The 19,430-nt window shown below is 36.9% G+C and overlaps 1 protein-coding gene across 2 annotated transcripts in view; it reads left to right on the top strand.

Annotated features, from left to right (window-relative positions):
* TBC1D12 (TBC1 domain family member 12) overlaps positions 1-19,430 on the top strand; it is a 100,747-nt gene that overhangs the window by 19,453 nt on the left and 61,864 nt on the right. For both annotated transcript variants that reach the window (XM_043597020.1, XM_043597022.1), the window contains exon 2: positions 18,027-18,150. In XM_043597020.1, coding sequence (XP_043452955.1) covers positions 18,027-18,150 — 124 coding nt within the window. The remainder of the gene's footprint in view (positions 1-18,026; positions 18,151-19,430) is intronic.

Raw genomic sequence — 19,430 nt, forward strand, 5'->3', positions numbered from 1 at the left:
ATGAGAGTGATGACAGCAGGCGTCTTTATATTATTCTAATATACAAAACATTTGATCTTTCACAGTTAAGTATGATGTTAGCTGTCGGGTTTATGTGTGTGTATTTAAAGGTACCCTTAACCAGGCTAAGGAACTTCCATTCTATTTCTGATTTTCTGTGTATTTTTGTTTTTAATCAAGATTGGACTTACGATATTGTCAAATGTATCATTTGATATGATCATAAGGTGTTTCTTCTTTAGATGGCTAATATGGTAGATTACTCTGATTGACTTTACAGTATTGAGTCTTTCATTCTTGGGATAAACTCTACTTTTCTTTTGCTCTTATTTCTGAATATTGTCACTGTTGATTTTTTTTTTTTTTTTTTTTTTACTTAACACTTATTGAGGTATCATTGACATGCTATATAACCGGTCCATTTAAAGTGTACAATTCAGGGGCGCCTGGGTAGCTCAGTCAGTTAAGCGTCCGACTCTTGGTTTCAGCTCAGGTCATGATCTCACAGTTTGTGGGTTTGAGCCCCACATCAGGCTCTGCACTGGACAGCTGCAGACTCTGCTTGGGATTCTCTGTCTCCCTCTCTCTCTACCCCTCCCCTGCTATCTCTCTATCTCTCTCAAAAATAAACATTAAAAAAATTGTACAATTCAGTGGTTTTTAGTATATTCATAGAATTGTGCAACCATCATCACAATTAGTTTTGAACATTTTTATCACCCCAAAAAGAAACCCTGTATCCATTATTGAAGGTTAAGTATATATGAGTATATTTTACCTTTATTATAAATTTAAAAAACTAACATAATTTCTTTTTTGTTTATGCAAGAGGTATAAATGGAAAAGTATCCACAAATGTGGATTTTTATTCATCATCATCAGTGGTTATCTTGCCTTTCTTTCCCAGCTGTCTTTTAGAAAAATAGCTTACCTCCTGGTGATTGCAGTACTTTGTTCATGTTTTGCTGATGTTGTTCCTTGTTACTCATGTTCTTGTTCTAAAACTTCTTTTCTGTACTCTTTCTCTTCTTCTGGTGGTTTCTATCTTCCCTCTGAATGTCTTAGGGTACTACATGGGGAATAGAGCGATGAAGATGTTCCTCATGAAGCATTTGATACATAGTGTAATTAGTATGTAACACAAAACAAAAAATATTTTTGTAAGTTTTTCTTTCCCTTTAATTCTATTCTGTTTTGCTCTCTTCCTGCAGCAAAAGAATAAAAAGATTTCTATTAGTAAAGTATTGCCCAAAACTTATATACTTTAAGATATAAGATAGGGACACCTGGCTGGCTCAGTTGATAGAGCATGTGACTTTTGATCTTGGGGTCATAAGTTCAAGCCCCACATTGGGTGTAGAGATTACTTACAAAGAAATAAATAAGATATTTAAAAAAAGAAAAGAAATAAGACCTACAATAAGGTGACTTGCTGACATGAACACAGAAGAAAGAATAAAAATAGTTTATGTTTTTGAACTTTAAATGAATAACAAGAAACATTTTTGCAAGGTCTAGAATGGAAGAGAATAGGAATGGTTGTGAAGCTCTTACAGGTCCCTAGTGATGTGACTTTGGCGAGTGATTTTGTAGGTTTTCCTGGGGTGGTAGGGTAGCACATTGAATCCTTGGGTAATTTGATGACAGCTGTAGACAGCTACCCAAGAAAAATTTACATAAGCACATCGTTTACTTCAGGTTATACACAGAGGGGCGCCTGGGTAGCTCATTTGGTTAAGCACCCAACTCTTGATTTTGGCTCAGGTCTTGATGTCATGGTTTGTTAGATCACGCCCCATGTCGGGCTCTGCAATGACAGAGCTGCTTGGAATTCTCCCCCTATCTCTCTGCCCCTCCCCTGCTCGCTCGCTCTCTCTCTCTCTCTCTCTCTCTCTCTCTCAAAAGAAACTTAAAAAAAAAATAAATAAATAAAAAACAAATTGTGCATACTAAGAAGACTTGTGGACCTCCTCTAGCTCATTCATGTAGGGTCATTGTGATGAGAACTTTTGACCTACTTACTCTCTAAAGTCCCTAGCAGCTCTAAAATACTTAAAAAAAAAAAAAATTATAATCTTCACTTTCAGCCTTAAAATTCTGTGTGGGATTTTTTTTTTTTTTTTGACAAAGAGTAAATAAGACTGAATTCTTTTCTTTTTTTGATAGTTCTGATCTCTGAAAATATATAGGTTAGTCTAGCAGTGTATATTAAATAAAAATTCTGTATTTTTTGATTTATACAATTTGTAATAACAAAGACAATATCCAGAAACAGCCTGAAAAAGAAAATTCTTGGAATTAAAAAAAGCCTTAGTTATCTGGCAGAAAAAGTACTTTTTTTTTTTTTGCATATAGTCAGCTGAAAGTCTTTTTCAAGTGAAAAATGATTGAGGTTTGGAAAGAATGTAAGTAATCTTCATGCCAGATCTTTAATCCAAAATACTCAAGGGTAGCCAAAGTACTGAATTTTAAAGAGACAGTACTACTACTTCTTTGAATTAATTATGCAGTCAACTGTGGCATTCCATGATCACTAGATAATGTTTTCTTTTTGGCCTTTTATTATGCTTCAGGGAAAGTTAAGTACAAAGTCCAGGAAGTTGATGTGTTTTCAGCAGTCCAGCTTCTACTGAGACAGAGTTGGAATATAAGGTCAGGATTTCTAGTTGTTGTTGCTCTTGTTGTTGTTTTCTTTTTATTTTTTTAACATTTTATTCTTTTGATTAAAGTTGGATTCCTGTTTGGAAAAGCATTCTAACCCCTTTTCATGTACAATTCCATTTAAGTGATGATTAGAATTTAATCTAAAAAATTAAAATAGTCCTATAGATGTAAGTGTTAGGCAAAACAGTCCCCCCCCCCCTTTTTTTTTTCCTGGAGCTGACATTGTGGGCAATAAGAAGATCGAGAACTTAGGTGTTCTCAGTTTTCTATAGTGTCAAATTCCATTGTCCCAGAAGCTATGGAATTTACATGGTTTTGTCTTGGGTATATAAGTGGGTTTGGCAGTTCTTGAAGACTGAAGCCCTGGAGATTTTGCTACTTTAGAAATCATGGTGTAAGTTTTGCCCCTTAAAAAGGTTAGCTTTATCCTTTAATAAGGTGTAGCAGGCAAGGAGTCTGATTGTTTTATCATATGTTATTCTTTTTGTGTGATAAAAGAAATCTTGGAAACATGAAATACACAGGTATGTTAAGCAAATATTAATAAGTATTAATACACAAGAGTCATTCACCAACCTTTATTATGAAAGCCATGGAGAGAGAAGAGCAGACCTTTTTTTCTCTTTCTCTTCTAAAACCCACATCAGTTTTTTTCTTGGTGTGTCTCTTTTTCTTTTTTATATTTTCAGCGATATGGAAACCCTGAACTGCTGTTTCTCAACTGGTACTATTTCTTAACTGATGCAACAGATTTTCTCATTTTCTTTTTGCTAAAAAGAGCAGGCACAAATTTAGAGGAGAGAATGGAAAATAGTGTGTTTGTGTCTCTCTGTGTGTAGACAGTTGTGTGTGTGAACATAGTGTTGATTGGGGATAAGATGTCACAGACTGAAAAAAAAAAAAAACACAAAAAAACCAACCCACTCCAAACAGGAAACACATAGTTTCTAGTGTATCTGAATAACACATGATATTTCTAGTATATCTGAAGCAATAAGATACTTTCAGGTTATAAAAACTTGACTGTCAGAATTTGGGGAGAACCAGTAAATAGCATCTCTTTATCATACTGTCTGAGTTTGGAATCAGTAGGAAAAAGAAAACACAGGACACAGACAAATGGGACCTAAAAACATCAGCTTTATGCTGATGTAATTTGTACTGAACGACGACGTGTCTTTGGCTGCAGTGTGCCTCCTAATACTTCACCTGATGGAATACTCCAGCTGGTCACTAGCACTGCAGGCCTTTCCTTTGAGGGTCAGAGGCAGGGAGCTACAGAGGAAACTTAACGTCGTGTTAGGAAAGCAGAACAAACTATCTTTGCTGTTAGCAATGTCTTTCACCAAAATTTAACCCTGCAGGTGGAAGAGTTACATAAGAGGGCAGAAAAAAGCCGGGAGTGTCCCTCCCCTTCCATCTCTCCCCTGAAACATGAAGAATACAAAATAGGAGTGACCTTTTCCTCCCAACACTGCCACATAAATATCACTCATACAGTCAACCTCTATCTCTGGAATCCAGAGAGGAGACTTGTCCTCTTTTTTTTGCGTATGTGTGTGTACTTGAACACATTTGGTTTGTTTTGCTAAGAATCTTTAGTATTGGTTTTAATTTAAGAAATTTGAATATGTTGGGGGATAGGAAAAAAGAGAACTGTGCGCGCGCGTGTTTGTGTGTGTGTGTGTGTGTGTGTGTGTGTTTAGTTTGAAAAGGTGGTGAGGAGGAACGTAGTCCCACACATTTGTATGCATTGAGACCTCAAATTCACCAGTCCCCTAGTAGTGGATTGGGGGACTATGGACGGGGCATAAGAAGAATGACAGCATATGACATATTATTTGGACTATTAATGTACCTTTTCATTGTGTTTTCCCTTAGGATTTAATAAAGTGGTATTCTTTTCCTAGACTAACCAGTAGAGCCCATTTGATCTGTAATGTGTGTTTTTTTTAAACGTTTATTTTATTTTTTTGAGACAGAGAGAGACAGAGCATGAACGGGGGAGGATCAGAGAGAGGGAGACACAGAATCTGAAACAGGCTCCAGGCTCTGAACTGTCAGCACAGAGCCCGACGCAGGGCTCGAACTCCCGGACCATGAGATCATGACCTGAGCTGAAGTCGGCCGCTTAACCGACTGAGCCACCCAGGCGCCCCTGATCTGTAATGTTTTAATACAATTTCATGTATTTGTAACAGTTTCTTAAAATTACTTTTCATTGCAAATGTATGCCTTTTATTTACAGTTTTTGTAGCAGGGGATAACCTGAAAACCTAATCCAAAATTTCTTAGTGGCATAAGAAATTAATGTGGAACATTATCTGGTGGCCTTTCTTAGCAATTGGATACCTGTTGGCTCATCTTTCTTTTACAGAAATTTCTTATAGTAACCAGTGCTTATTGGATATGTAAACTTTGATTTGTTTTTATGATTTAATGAAAATTTAAACTTCATGCTGAACTTACATTGTAATATTATACCAGAATGTATATTAAGCCAGGCTTTCTGTTGTGGAGGCTATAAATTTATTTTGCTTTTTTCCTTTTTTATCTTTTCCAGTCATATCAAGATTCTTCAGAAACTACATCCATAGAAAGGCCTACTGTTGTTTAAGAATTTAATATTCCTTGACTTTAATTTTGGAAGTCTAAAATATCCTTGTAAATTAATTTCACATGTAAACCCACAACACATCTTAACAGATTTTTTTGTGATGCAGGATACTTTCTAATGGTCTTTACAGAAAGATTCATGTATATTTGGCATTTTGGCTGTGATTTATAAAGAGTTACAGAGTTCTAATGCATAATATTAGTATGTATAGACTAGTTTTTCATATGAGAATGTGTTTGGTAGCGATTACGATACATTAATTGTAGGTACAAGTATAGAGACATGACCACCCCCAAGGGATCTCTGTAAATCTCTGCGCTTGGAGAATTTTCTGGTCTGTGGTTATTACCCTCCTTTGGTAGAGCTACATCTTCATGTGAGGTTGTGGTCTCCTCATTCTGTTGCTCTGTCTGCATTCTCAGCCAGGTCACATTATTTGAAGCTGTTTTTTACTGCATTTGAAAAAAATGCACAACCCCTTCTATTTTATGTTAGCCTGCTTTAATTATAAATGTAATTCTGCATTTCTAGTATAGAGAATGAAATGCTGTTTTTTTTTCCCCCTTCATAAAGCTACCTTGTTTATGCATTGTGAGGAGAGAAGCGATTTATGGGTTTTTAGATTTGAAACAAGATTGTAGTGAAAGATCTGACACTTGACACTGGACAGTGATTAGAGTTGGTGGTAGTTGTAAAAGAACAAACAAAATTTGTTGCTCGTTGTATACTTCTTTCCCCCCACAAGAGCTAATTGTTAGCATGAAGTCTTATGATCCAGTAACTATGTCAGTCTAATGATTGAGACAAAATTATATATATACGTGAATTGACCTTAAGACAAGTACTGGGGTACCTGGGTGGCTCAGTTGGTTAAGTGTCCGACTTTAGCTCAGGTCATGATCTTGCAGTTTGTGAGTTCAAGCCCCGCGTTGGGCTCTGTGCTTACAGCTCAGAGCCTGGAGCCTGCTTTGGATCCTGTGTCTCCCTGTCTCTCTGCTCCTCTCCTATTCACGCGCTCTCTCTCAAAAATAAATAAACATAAAAAGAAACTAAAAGAAAGAAGAGTACTTAAAATCTGAAATGTTTATGAGCTTCATCCCAAATAAGTGTACCTAAGTTTATGAAAAAAGTGGATGCCCAACACCATGCAGGAAAAGGCTAGTTTTATAGCTCCCCAAATGGTAGATTCAGAACATGCAGTCTTTTAACTGTTTTAGTTAGCACTCTCCAGTTACCAGGGAGTTCCAATCGAGATATTAGGTTTACATAACTTAATAAAAACTAGTATTTTTTTGACATATATGGAAGAAAATAGGTAACAGATGCATGAATTATGGCGCCCAGTGTACATTGGTGAACCCTTTGCCCAGTCTCAGAAATAGAACATTATCAATACTGTTGAAAATATTCCTATGACTGTCTTACCATCCTGTTCACCTCTAAGAGGTAACAACTAACCTGAACTCATTTGGCAATATAAGCAACAGTTTTTGCCACAACATTTTTCTTATTATTTTATTATATAGATTTTTAGCTTCAGAAAAATGGTATACTGCCTATACTCTTGTGCATCTTGCTTTTTTGTTGCCTTTTTACTTTTAATTTTTGTTTATTTATTTTGAGAGACAGAGAAAGAAAGAGAGACTGAGAGAGCATGAGCAGGGGAGGGGCCGAGAGAGAGGGAGAGAGAGAATCTCAAGGAGGCTCTGTGCTGACAGAGCTGGATCTCCCAGAACTGCAAGATCATGACCTGAGCTGAAATCAAGAGTTGGACGATTGACTGACTGAGCCACCAGATGCTCCTTGTTTGTTTGTTTGTTTGTTTGTTTGTTTGTTTTAAACTTAGCATTGTTTTTAAATGTTTATTTATTGATGAAAGAGTGCGTGAGTGGGGAAAAGGCAGAGAGAAGGGGAGATAGAGAATCCCAAGCAGGCTCTGCACTGACAGGCTGGCAGGCCCTGCGGGTCTCGAACTCATTAACTGTGAGATCATGATCTGAGCCAAAATCACAAGCTAGACACACTCAACTGACGGAGCCAGTTGAGGCGCCCCTTAGTTTGCTAATATTTTGTTTAGGATTTTTCCTCTATGTTCATGAGTTAGATTGGTCTGTTATTTTACCCTCTTAAGCTGTTCTTGCCTGGTTTTGTTACTGATTTCATATTGGCCTTACCTATATGATTAAGGATTTTTCTCTCTTTCAAGTCTCTAACGCAGTTTATACAATATTGGTATAATCTGTATCTTGAAAATTTGGTAGAACTCTCATGTAAAACTACCATGCCTGATTTTTGGGGGGAGAAATTTTAACTTTTCAGTTTTTTGAGTGAATTTGAAACTATTGATATTTTCTCTTTCTCCCAAGTCTGTTTTGATAAGTTATATTTTTGCATAGTTCTGTCCATTTTGAGAAATGTCCTCAATTATTGGCAAGGAGTTGTTTACAAATTTCCTTCCCTTTAAAAATTTTGCTGCATCTTCTCATTACTCCTAATTTATTTATTTCTATTCTTTTTCGCGTAAATCTATTTTTTGCATAAATTTGTTTTACTAAACTTGACAAAAGACCAACTTTCGGCAGTATTAGTCCTCTATATTTGATCGTTAGTTAAATAGTCTTTTAATTAACAGCTTTGTTGAGGTATAGTTTACATACCATAAAATTCACTCATAAGAGTACAATTCAGTGTTATTAAATTTATATAGTTGTACAGCCATCAGCAAAATCTAGTTGCAGAGCATTTCTATCACACCAGAGATCCTTTGTACCCATTTACTGTCAATTCTTATTCCCACCCCCAGGCAACCACTAATCTACTTTGTCCCTATAGAGTAGCCTTTTTTGCAAAGTTCATATAAATAGAACTATACATGTGGTCTCATACATCTGACTTCTTTCATTGAGCATGTTTTTTAGTTCATCCATGTTGTAGCGTGTATCAATTGTCTCATTCCTTTTTATTGCTGAATAGTATTTCATTGCATGAATGTACACATTTTGTTTTATACATTTAGTAGTTGCTGGATATTTAGCTTGTCTTCACATTTTGGCTATTAGGAATAATACTGCTGTTAACATATCTGGGCAAGCCTTTGTTTGGACCTGTGTTTCATTTATCTTGGGTAGACATCTAGAAGTAGAATTGTTGGGTTGTATGGTAACTTTATGTTTTACTTATAAAAGAAACTGCCAAATTGGTTTCCAAAATGGCTGCACTGCTAAACATTCCTACCAGCAGTGTTTTCCAAGCTTTTGCACCATTTTACATGTCCATCCGTTCCGGTTTTTTCACATCCTTTTAAACTTGTTATTATTTCTTTTTTGTTGTTGTTTTTAAATAATAGCCATTCTTAGTGGGTGCGATTGATAGCTAATTGTGGTTTATGATTTGCTCCTTCCTGATACTAGACTGTGGACCATTGTTTGTGGTATTCACATATACTCCTTTTTATTGGTAGTAATGTCCCACTTTTATTTCTGCTTTTAGTGATTTGAATCCTGCCTTTTTTTTCCCTTAGTCATCTAGCTAAAGGTTTGTCAATTTGTTGGTCTTTTCAACAAGAGCTTTTAAAATTTTTCTGCTTTCTATTCTCTATTTCATTTATACCCACTTTAATCTTTATTATTTATTTCCTTATGCCAGCTTTGGGTTTAATTTGCTCTTCTTTTTGTGGTTTCTTCATGAGTGTAGTTAAGTAATTTATAAGAGATGGTTCTTTTTACATTTTTTTAATTTTTAATTTTTTTATTTTTGGGTGGGGAGGAGCAGGAGGGCAAGAGAAGGAGAATCTTAAGTAGGCTGCATGCTCAGCATGGAGCTGGACTTGGGGCTCTATCTCATGACCCTGGGATCATGACCTGAGCCAAAGTCAAAAGTTGGACACTCAGCTGACTGAGCCACTCAGGGACCCTGTGTGTTGTTTTTGTTTTTGTTTTTTTAATTTTTAAAAAAATGTTTATTTTTGAGAGAGACAGAATGAGAGTGGGTTAGGGGCAGAGAGAGAGGGAGACACCGAATCTGAAGCAGGCTCCAGGCTCTGAGCTGTCAGAACAGAGTCCCAACACTGAGCCTGAACTCACGAACTGTGAGACAATGACCTTAGCTGAAGTTGGATGCTCAACCAACTGAGCCACCCAGGCGCCCCCAGTTCTTTTTTAATGTACGTGTTTACTGTAAATTTCTCCCTTAGCCGTATCACATAAGCTTGGGTATGTTGTTTGTTTCAGTTCATCTCAAGGTGTTTTCTGATTAACCTTGTGATTTTATTTTCTTTGATCTACTAGTCATTTAAGACTGTTTTGTTTAATTCCCATGTATTTGGGAATTTTCAGTTTGTTTTCTGTTATTGATTTCTGGTCTCACTGTGGTTGAAAAAGATACTTTGCACGATTTCAATCTTTTTAAGCTTATTAAGACTTGTGGGTTAACATACATTTCATTTTAGAAGATGTCCTATGTGCCCTTGAGAATGTGTATTTGACTGTTTGGGTGGAGTGTGCTGTGTATGCCTTTTAGATTAATTGATTTATAATGTTTTAGTCTTTTCCTTTTTGATCTGTCTGGTTTGTTTTATGTATTATTGAAAGTAGGCTACTGATATATCCAGTACTCTAGAACTATTTCTCTGTTCAATGTTGTCAGTTTTTTGCTTCACATATTTTAGGGCTCTTGTTAGGTGAATATATAGTTATATATAGTTATATATAGTTATAGTTACATCTTGGGGTGTCTGGATGGCTCAGTTGGTTAAGCGTCTGACTTTGGTTCAGGTCATGATCTCGCGGTTCATGAGTTCAAGCTCTGCCTTGGCTCTGTGCTGACAGCTCAGAGCCTGGAGCCTGCTTCAGATTCTGTGTCTCCCTCTCTCTCTGCCCCTCCCCCACTCATGCTCTGTCTGGTTGTCTCTCTTTCTCTGAAAAATAAACATTAAAAAAATAATAATATAGGGGCACCTGGGTGGCTCAGTCAGTTAAGCGTCTGACTTTAGCTCAGGCATGATCTCGAGGTTTGTGAGTTCGAGCCCTGCATTGGGCTCTTGTGCTGATGGCTGAAGCCTGAAGCTTACTTCTGATTCTGTGTCTCCCTCTCTCTGCTCCTCCCCTGTTCATACTCTGTGTCTCTCTCTCAAAAATTAATAAACATTAAAAATAATAATAGTAAAATAATGGTTATATCTTCTTACTGGATTAAGTATTTTTTCAACATATAATGTTCTCCTTTGTCTCTAGTAACCTTTTTTGACTTAATGACCATTTTGCCTGACAGTAATGTAGCCAGTCCAGCCCTTTCTTGGTTATTATGTGCTTTCAATATAATTTTCAATTCTTTTATTTTCAACTTCTTTGTGTTTTTTTAAATGTAAAGTGAGTCTCTTGCTGTCAACTGTACTTCAGTTTTAAAAATAGTCTTTTAAAAATAAATAAAAAATAAAAATAAAAAGTAGTCTCTAAGACACATATGGATAGTTTTTAACTCAGTCTGCCAATATCTCTCTTTTGGAGGGTTTAATCGACTTAGCTTTAAAATAATTGTTGGTGAGGAAGGATTTACATCTGCCATTTAGCTATTTGTTTTCAGTATGTCTTTTATGGTTTTTGTTCATCAATTCCTCCGTTACCCCTTTTTGGCATTTAGTTGAATTTTTGTAGTGGACTATTTTGATTCCCTTTTTTCCTTTTCTGTATATTTTTAAGTTTAGTGGTAACTTTAGGGATTACACATAACATCTTAAACTTAAAACAACTTATTTTCAATAATATCAAGTTAGTCTCATTAATATACATACCCACTGCTACTACATCTGTGTCCTTCTTTCTTTATATTGCTATTGTCAGAAAGTACATTTACATTGTGTGTCCGTTAACATAAATTTATAAATACTGTTTTATATATTTGCCTTTTGAATTACATAGGAAAAAAAGTAGTGTTATAAACCAAAAATACAATAATACTGGCTTTGACGTTTACCTACGTAGCTAATTTTACAAATACTCTCTGTATTTCTTCTCATGGCTTCAGGTTGTTCTCTAGCTATTTTTCATTTCAGCCTGAAGAGTTTCCTTTTGCATATAATCTGTTGGTAATGAGCTCCTTCAACTTTTGTTCGTCTAGAAATGTCTTCATTTCTCTTTCATTCTTGAATGATGGATTTGCCACATAGAATTTTTGGTTGCTAGTTTTGTTTTGTTTTGTTTTGTTTCCTTTAGAATTTTAAATGTTATCCCATTACTTTTTGGCCCCCAGGGTTTCTGATGAGAAATCAGTTGTTAATCTTATTGAAGATCCCTTCTTTGTGTTATCTGGTTCTCTCTTGGTGCTTTTAAAATTTTCTCTTTGCCTTTGGGTTTTAGCAGTATGACTATAATTTGTCTCAATGTGTATCTTCTTGAGTTTATTCTGCTTGAAGTTTGTTGAGCTTCTTGGTTGTGTACATTCATGTCTTTCATCATATTTGAGACATTTTTAGCCTTTATTTCTTTTTTTTTTTCAGAGATTTTATTTATTTATTTTTTTATATATATGAAATTTATTGACCAATTGGTTTCCATACAACACCCAGTGCTCATCCCAAAAGGTGCCCTCCTCAATACCCATCACCCACCCTCCCCTCCCTCCCACCCCCCATCAACCCTCAGTTCTCAGTTTTTAACAGTCTCTTATGCTTTGGCTCTCTCCCACTCTAACCTCTTTTTTTTTTTTTTTCCTTCCCCTCCCCCATGGGTTCCTGTTAAGTTTCTCAGGATCCACATAAGAGTGAAACCATATGGTATCTGTCTTTCTCTGTATGGCTTATTTCACTTAGCATCACACTCTCCAGTTCCATCCATGTTGCTACAAAAGGCCATATTTCATTTTTTCTCATTGCCACGTAATATTCCATTGTGTATATAAACCACAATTTCTTTATCCATTCATCAGTTGATGGACATTTAGGCTCTTTCCATAATTTGGCTATTGTTGAGAGTGCTGCTATAAACATTGGGGTACAAGTGCCCCTATGCATCAGTACTCCTGTATCCCTTGGATAAATTCCTAGCAGTGCTATTGCTGGGTCATAGGGTAGGTCTATTTTTAATTTTCTGAGGAACCTCCACACTGCTTTCCAGAGCGGCTGCACCAATTTGCATTCCCACCAACAGTGCAAGAGGGTTCCCGTTTCTCCACATCCTCTCCAGCATCTATAGTCTCCTGATTTGTTCATTTTGGCCACTCTGACTGGCGTGAGGTGATACCTGAGTGTGGTTTTGATTTGTATTTCCCTGATAAGGAGCGATGCTGAACATCTTTTCATGTGCCTGTTGGCCATCCGGATGTCTTCTTTAGAGAAGTGTCTATTTATGTTTTCTGCCCATTTCTTCACTGGGTTCTTTGTTTTTCGGGTGTGGAGTTTGGTGAGCTCTTTATAGATTTTGGATACTAGCCCTTTGTCCGATATGTCATTTGCAAATATCTTTTCCCATTCCGTTGGTTGCCTTTTAGTTTTGTTGGTTGTTTCCTTTGCTGTGCAGAAGCTTTTTACCTTCATAAGGTCCCAGTAATTCACTTTTGCTTTAAATTCCCTTGCCTTTGGAGATGTGTCGAGTAAGAGATTGCTACGGCTGAGGCCAGAGAGGTCTTTTCCTGCTTTCTCCTCTAAGGTTTTGATGGTTTCCTGTCTCACATTTAGGTCCTTTATCCATTTTGAGTTTATTTTTGTGAATGGTATGAGAAAGTGGTCTAGTTTCAACCTTCTGCATGTTGCTGTCCAGTTCTCCCAGCACCATTTGTTAAAGAGGCTGTCTTTTTTCCATTGGATGTTCTTTCCTGCTTTGTCAAAGATGAGTTGGCCATACGTTTGTGGGTCTAGTTCTGGGGTTTCTATTCTATTCCATTGGTCTATGTGTCTGTTTTTGTGCCATAGCCTTTATTTCTTAAACAGTTTTTTCTGCCCCTCTGTATTTCTCTTCTCCTTCTGGGACTCTTATGGTACATGTGTATGTGTTTACATTTGATAATGTCCCATAGGTTACTCAGGGACTGCTCTTTGTTATTCTTTCTCTCTCTCTCTCTCTCTCTCTCTTTTTTTTTTTTTTTTTTTTTGAGGGCACAAGTGAGCAAGGGACAGAGAGGGAGAGTGAGAGAAAGGGAGAGAATCCCATGGAACCTGAAGCAGAGCTCAAGCTCCTCTGAAGTGGGGCTTGAGCTCACCCAAGGCAGGCATCGAACTCAAGAACTATGAGATCATGGACTGAGCCACCCAGGGACTTGTCTTCTTTTCTTTTTTAAGTTCATTTATTTTTGAAAGAGAGAGAGCATGAGTGAGCACACATGGGCAGAGAGAAAGGGAGAGAAAGAATCCCAAGCAGGCTCCATGCTGTCAGTGTGGAGCCAGATGTGGGGCTCAATCCCATGAACCATGAGATCACAACCTGAAGCAAAACCAAGAGTTGAATGCTTAACTGACTAAGCCACCCACGCACCCCAACACTGGATAATTTCAATTGTCTTATCTTCCCTTCCCATTTGTTCATTCTTTCTTCTGCTTGCCATAATCTGATGTTGAACTCCACTCTGAAACTTTTCATTTTAGTTATACAAATTTTCAGCTCCAGAATTTGTTTGGTTCTTTTTTATAATACTTTTTCCTTATTAATATTCTTATTTTGTTCATACATTCCCCACCCCACCCCCATTTCTTTGTGGTTTCCTTTAGCTTCTTGGGTATATTTAAGACAGCTAATTTAACATCTTTGAGTAGTAATTCCACTTTCTGGACTTTCTCTGGTATGTTTGTTACCAGATCCTCTCTTTTCTGTAAATGGCTCTTTCTTTGTGTGTATTGTAATTTTTTGTTGAGAGCTGGACATTTTGATTATTGTAATGTAATTCTGTAAATCTGTTACTCTTCAGTGATTGCTGATTTTGCTTGTTGAGTGGTAGAGTCATCCAGTTATGATATTTCTAAACTATTTTGCTAAGTGTATAATCCTTTTTTTAAAATTTTTTTTTATAACGCTTATTTATTTTTGAGACAGAGAGAGACACAACATGAATGGGGGAGGGGCAGAGAGAAAGGGAGACACAGAATTGGAAGCAGGCTCCAGGCTCTGAGCCATCAGCCCAGAGCCCGACGCGGGGCTCGAACTCGCGGACCGCGAGATCGTGACCTGAGCTGAAGTCGGACGCTTAACCGACTGAGCCACCCAGGCGCCCCAGGTGTATAATCCTTTTTGTGTGTGGTCACAAATTTATGTTCTTATTATGTCTGCAGTCAGTTGGTAGCCTGACAAAGATGTATTCCTTAAATATCTGGCTCAAAAACAGGGACAAAGAGAGTTTAATCTGTTTTAATGTTCCAGTAGACACCACCAGTAAAAGGTATTGCAAGATGATTGAAACTGATACAGGTGTCTGTGCTGGTTCCTCAGGGTTCTGTCAGTCCAACCAAAATTCATGACCCCATATTTTAGAAGGCCATGATCCCAGCTATTCCTCCTGATACCAGTCAATCACTTCAGAATGATGGGCTCCTAATCCTCATTACTTTGGGAGGGAGGGGCTGAGAAATTGAGGGAAGGTGGTTGGTTTACCCATGCTGTTCACTTAGGAAAGATCAGCACCCTCTTCCTTCATGTACTTCCCTGTTTGTTACAAGTGTTTGATAAGGTTCTAAAGTAGTTGATTACAATTGCTCTTTCTAGCTCAGTTTTTACTTTGAGGAGGTACTGACCTCTGGGTCTTCCCCTTCCTCCATTTTGCGACAGTGATGCTTTTGAAGTGCAAATCTAATTTAAATTTGTTTTAAATTTGATTAAGGCCAATTTATTTTTTTAAATGTTTATTTATTTTGAGAGAGGGGGAGAGCATGAGCAGTGGAGACAGAGAGAGAGAGGAAGACAGAATTCCAAGCAGGCTCTGCGCTGACAGCACAGACATGGGACTTGATCTCATGAACCATGAAATCATGACCTGAATCAGAAATCAACAGTCAGACAACTAAGCCACCCAGGTTCCCCTGTTTTTATTTTATGTATAATGACTTTGTCATATTCAGTAATTTTTTGCATAAACCATGGTGACAAAGATTTTCTCCTGTTCTTTAGCATGGCTGTATGACAAACTTTTGGAGTGTTAGGCAGGCCACATAAGGGCTGGTAGGGGGAGCATAGCATGGCTTGGTGAGAACTGGCCAGGGAGTACAGGTGAGTTGTGTGGGGCTTACCAAGGGAATTGGTATATCACTGCCCCCAGGAAGTCTTTGGGGTGCTAGTTTACACATTAAGAAAGCTGCGGGAAAGCCATTTTCAGGCTGAGTTTGTCGATGCCGTAGGTTTGCTGAGGGACTACATGTTCTGGGCACATGACTGAGCAGAGTTCTCCTGGATGTCCTCACACCCATAGCACTGACCTACTCTGCAGCAGCTGGAAACCGTAAGACAGCCTCTTTCTCATGCAGCATCTCTTCAGTGCCCTCTATCAAGAACACTTAACAGTTTCACATTTATTTTGAAGGAGAAATGCTCATTCAAGTTCAGTCTGTTACTACACATGAGATGTCAAATATTTAAAATTTTTTTTAACATTTATTCGTTTTTTGATAGAGACAGAGCGTGAGTGGGGGAGGGGTAGAGAGAGAGGGAGATACAGAATCTGAAGCAGGCTCCAGACTCTGAACTGACAGCACAGAGCCCGATGCGGGGCTCGAACTCATGGACCGTGAGATCATGACCTGAGCTGAAGTCAGACACTTAACCGACTGAGCCAGCCGCGTGCCCCAAGATATCAAATATTTAAATTAATAGGCCATCCTTTGAGACTTGAAATTGCATGTTATAAATATACCACTCCTCCAACCTAGATCTTATTTTTTTTTAACGTTTATTTTTGAGAGAAAAAAGCATGAGTGGGGGAGGAGCAGAAGGAGAGGCAGAGAGAATCCCAAGCAGGCTGCACACTGTCAGTGTGGAGCCTAATGCTGGGCTCGAACCCACAAACCATGAGATCATGACTTGAGCCAAAGTCAAATGTTTAACTGTCTGAGCCACCCAGACACCCCTCCAACCTAGATCTTATTAAGTGGAAAATTGAGTCACTCGATATTGTCCCTGAGATGAAACTTCCAGAGTACCCTAGGTAGAAATTACTCTACATTTTTGTCAGTTCACCTCCATGGCACACCCAAGAAAATGAGAGTGTCTCTTTAACTTATTAAGGATTAATTATCCTACATTCTTTTGTAGGAGCTCATTTTTACCTTTCTAAACTTGAAGAATAGCTTTAACATTATGCTTTAAAATCTAAACTTCTTATTACAGTATTGTTTTTTTAAATAACATATATGATGGTTTGTACATAAACCAAGTTATTTAGGCTTCAGATAATCTGTAACTATTACTGTATGTAAATTAAAAATTTTCTTAATGACTATTTATATCACAGCTTATAAAAAGGGTTCCTATTCAGTTGGATTCATCAGTACCTTTCTGAGGGTGCCCTGGTCATGCTTTATTGATGGATACATATATTAAATATCAGTCCTGCTTACGTGTACAAAATATACTTAATTTGGTTGGTAAGTACCTGGAGATAGATAAAAATTTGATCCTTGTGCAGGTTTTCTTTAGACTTAAGTGAGAGATACACTTTCTTCCTTGGCTGTATATTGACTCTTTGGCAATAAGCTTTCTAGTATGTACCTGCCATAAGAAAACAATTTATATAAACCTGTATTATAGCAGTGGAGGATCATTAGATGACCTTTTATTGCAACAATAACAAATTGTTACTGAAAATAATTAGTATTTTCCCAACAATCTGTTTACAGGTTCTCTTTAACTTTTTTTTTTCTCAAATTCTTGACTTTTATTGTCAAGTACACATACAGTCAATTCTAGTATTCTTTGTAGTTGACTCAAAGCAGATGTTTCCATTTTATTTAAAGTTGTCATTTTCTACAGTTCCCAATTTGTTTATCTAGTATTTTTGTTGATGATTTTTCTAATATTTCTTTATAAGTCAGGTATTCTTAATTCAGCTTATTAGTCTAATAGTAGTGTAAGTAGTAGAGATACAGTAAAACCTTTGTTTACAAGCATAATTCATTCTGGAAACATGCTTGTAATCTAAAGCACTTGTATATCGATGTGAATTACAAGAACCATTGGCTCAGTGGTGATCATTTGACATTCGACGTCACATACCACTCCTGTTGCAAGCCATCGCTCATTTATCAAGTTAAAATTTATTAGAAATGTTTGCTTGTCTTGTGGAACACTTGTAGAACAAGTTACTTGCAATCCAAGGTTTTATGGTAATTTCATTTGGGGTGCCTGGCTGGCTCAGTCAACCGAGCATGCAATCAAGAGATCTCAGGGTTGTGAGTTTGAGCCCTGCATTGGATGTAGAGATTACTTAAAAATAGAAAATCTTAAAAAATTTTTTTTTTCATTCAAAAGTATTTTGTATTTGTCTTGGGAATAAATATACTTCAAAAAAATTATTAAAGGGTGCCTGGGTGACTCAGTTGGTTAAGCGTGACATCAGTTCAGGTCATGATCTTGCAGTTAGGGAGTTTGAGCCCTGCATTTGGCTGTGTGCTGACAGCTCAGAGCGTGGAGCCTGCTTTAGATTCTGTGTCTCCCTCTCTCTCTGCCCTTTCCCCCATCCCCTCAAAAATAAACATTAAAAAAAATAAAAAATAAAAAAACATTAAGTAGTACTCTGGTTACAAAAGACACAATTCATGTAACTTTTTCTGTTTCAGAAACCTTTTTCCAAAAAGGACAAAGGAACTCAAATCAGTTGTCCATAGTGCTCCTGGTTGGAAATTATTTGGTAAAGTCCCTCCCAGAGAGAATCTTCAGAAAACTTCCAAAATCATTCAACAGGTAAGTACTAATATTGCCATGTGGTTTGTCTTAGCTTTTGAAGTATTTTTTTCTTGATAATCATATTACACTTTCATTCATATTTTTCTACATATAAAATTTGAGGATTATTGGCTATTTGTAGTAACCTTAAATCTTTTTACAAAACATGCACACATTTTCAGTTATGTTTTATGGTACAGTGATTTTTTTTTTCCTACTTATTCCTTGGATAGCTTTTTGGTTTTTTGTTTTGTTTTTCTTCTTAGCTAAGCACTCTTACCACATATTCTGACTTCTAATTGAACATTGTGGTGTTTGCCAGTGGCACAGATTTTATGGATATAGGGAGATGTCAATTGATAAAACCATAGAAAGCAAAAACTGAGTAGATTTTGAGGTTGAACTTTGTCTTTGGTCACTTTTCTGGTGTTCTACCTAAACCAAGGACTTTGTGAAATAAGTGGGTGTGTAATCTGTTTCTAGTAACTTAGGAGCCAGTTCTTCTAATAGCTGTACTAATATCCATATTCTGAAGTTCTTAAGAATTTCAGATCTCAGGCTTCTGGGTGGCTCAGTCACTTATGCATCCAACTCTTGATCTCAGCTCAGGTCTTGACCTCAGGGTGGTAAGTTCAAATCTGGTGTTGGGCTTCACGCTGGCCATGAAGCCTACTTAAAAAAAAAAAAAAATGAATTTCAGATCTAATTTGTCTCCTGAACTAGTGTTTCATTAGTATTAGGAGATCAGTGAGGCTGGAAAGCAGTGAGTCTAGATCAGTTGCAGACATTTTTAAGTTCCTAGAAGTTGTTGCTCAGAAGACGATATGTACGTAATACATTTCCTGTTTCCTCTTTCAGATTCAACACAACAAGTATGTATAAAAATTATTACATTAAGACAATAATCATCATTCAAATTGGAAAAAATATCTTCCATTAAGGATTTAATAGTATTCCTTTTATTGCTCAAAGAAAAACTGGTTTCCCAAGTAATATAAGAAAATAATTTTTAGATCTTTACAAACATTTGTTATAGTTAATTTTATTTACAGTTAAAATACTGACTAGTTTATTTAGCTGCTGGGACTTGAAACTGTAGTTTGTGTTTTCCAAGCTGTGAGCCCAAGCACCCCATGTGCTGCAGCTTAGGCACAGCGAAACTGTGGCTGACTCCGTGATTACTCTACATTTGTTGGATACAGTGCAGACTGTTAGCTTGAGATTGTACACAGTTTCAACATTAAATGGCATCATATCTTTGTGAATCTGGTTTTTCTAAGACTGCTGTAATGAAAATC

This window comes from Prionailurus bengalensis, chromosome D2, assembly GCF_016509475.1.
Source record: "Prionailurus bengalensis isolate Pbe53 chromosome D2, Fcat_Pben_1.1_paternal_pri, whole genome shotgun sequence".
Lineage (NCBI taxonomy): Eukaryota > Metazoa > Chordata > Mammalia > Carnivora > Felidae > Prionailurus > Prionailurus bengalensis.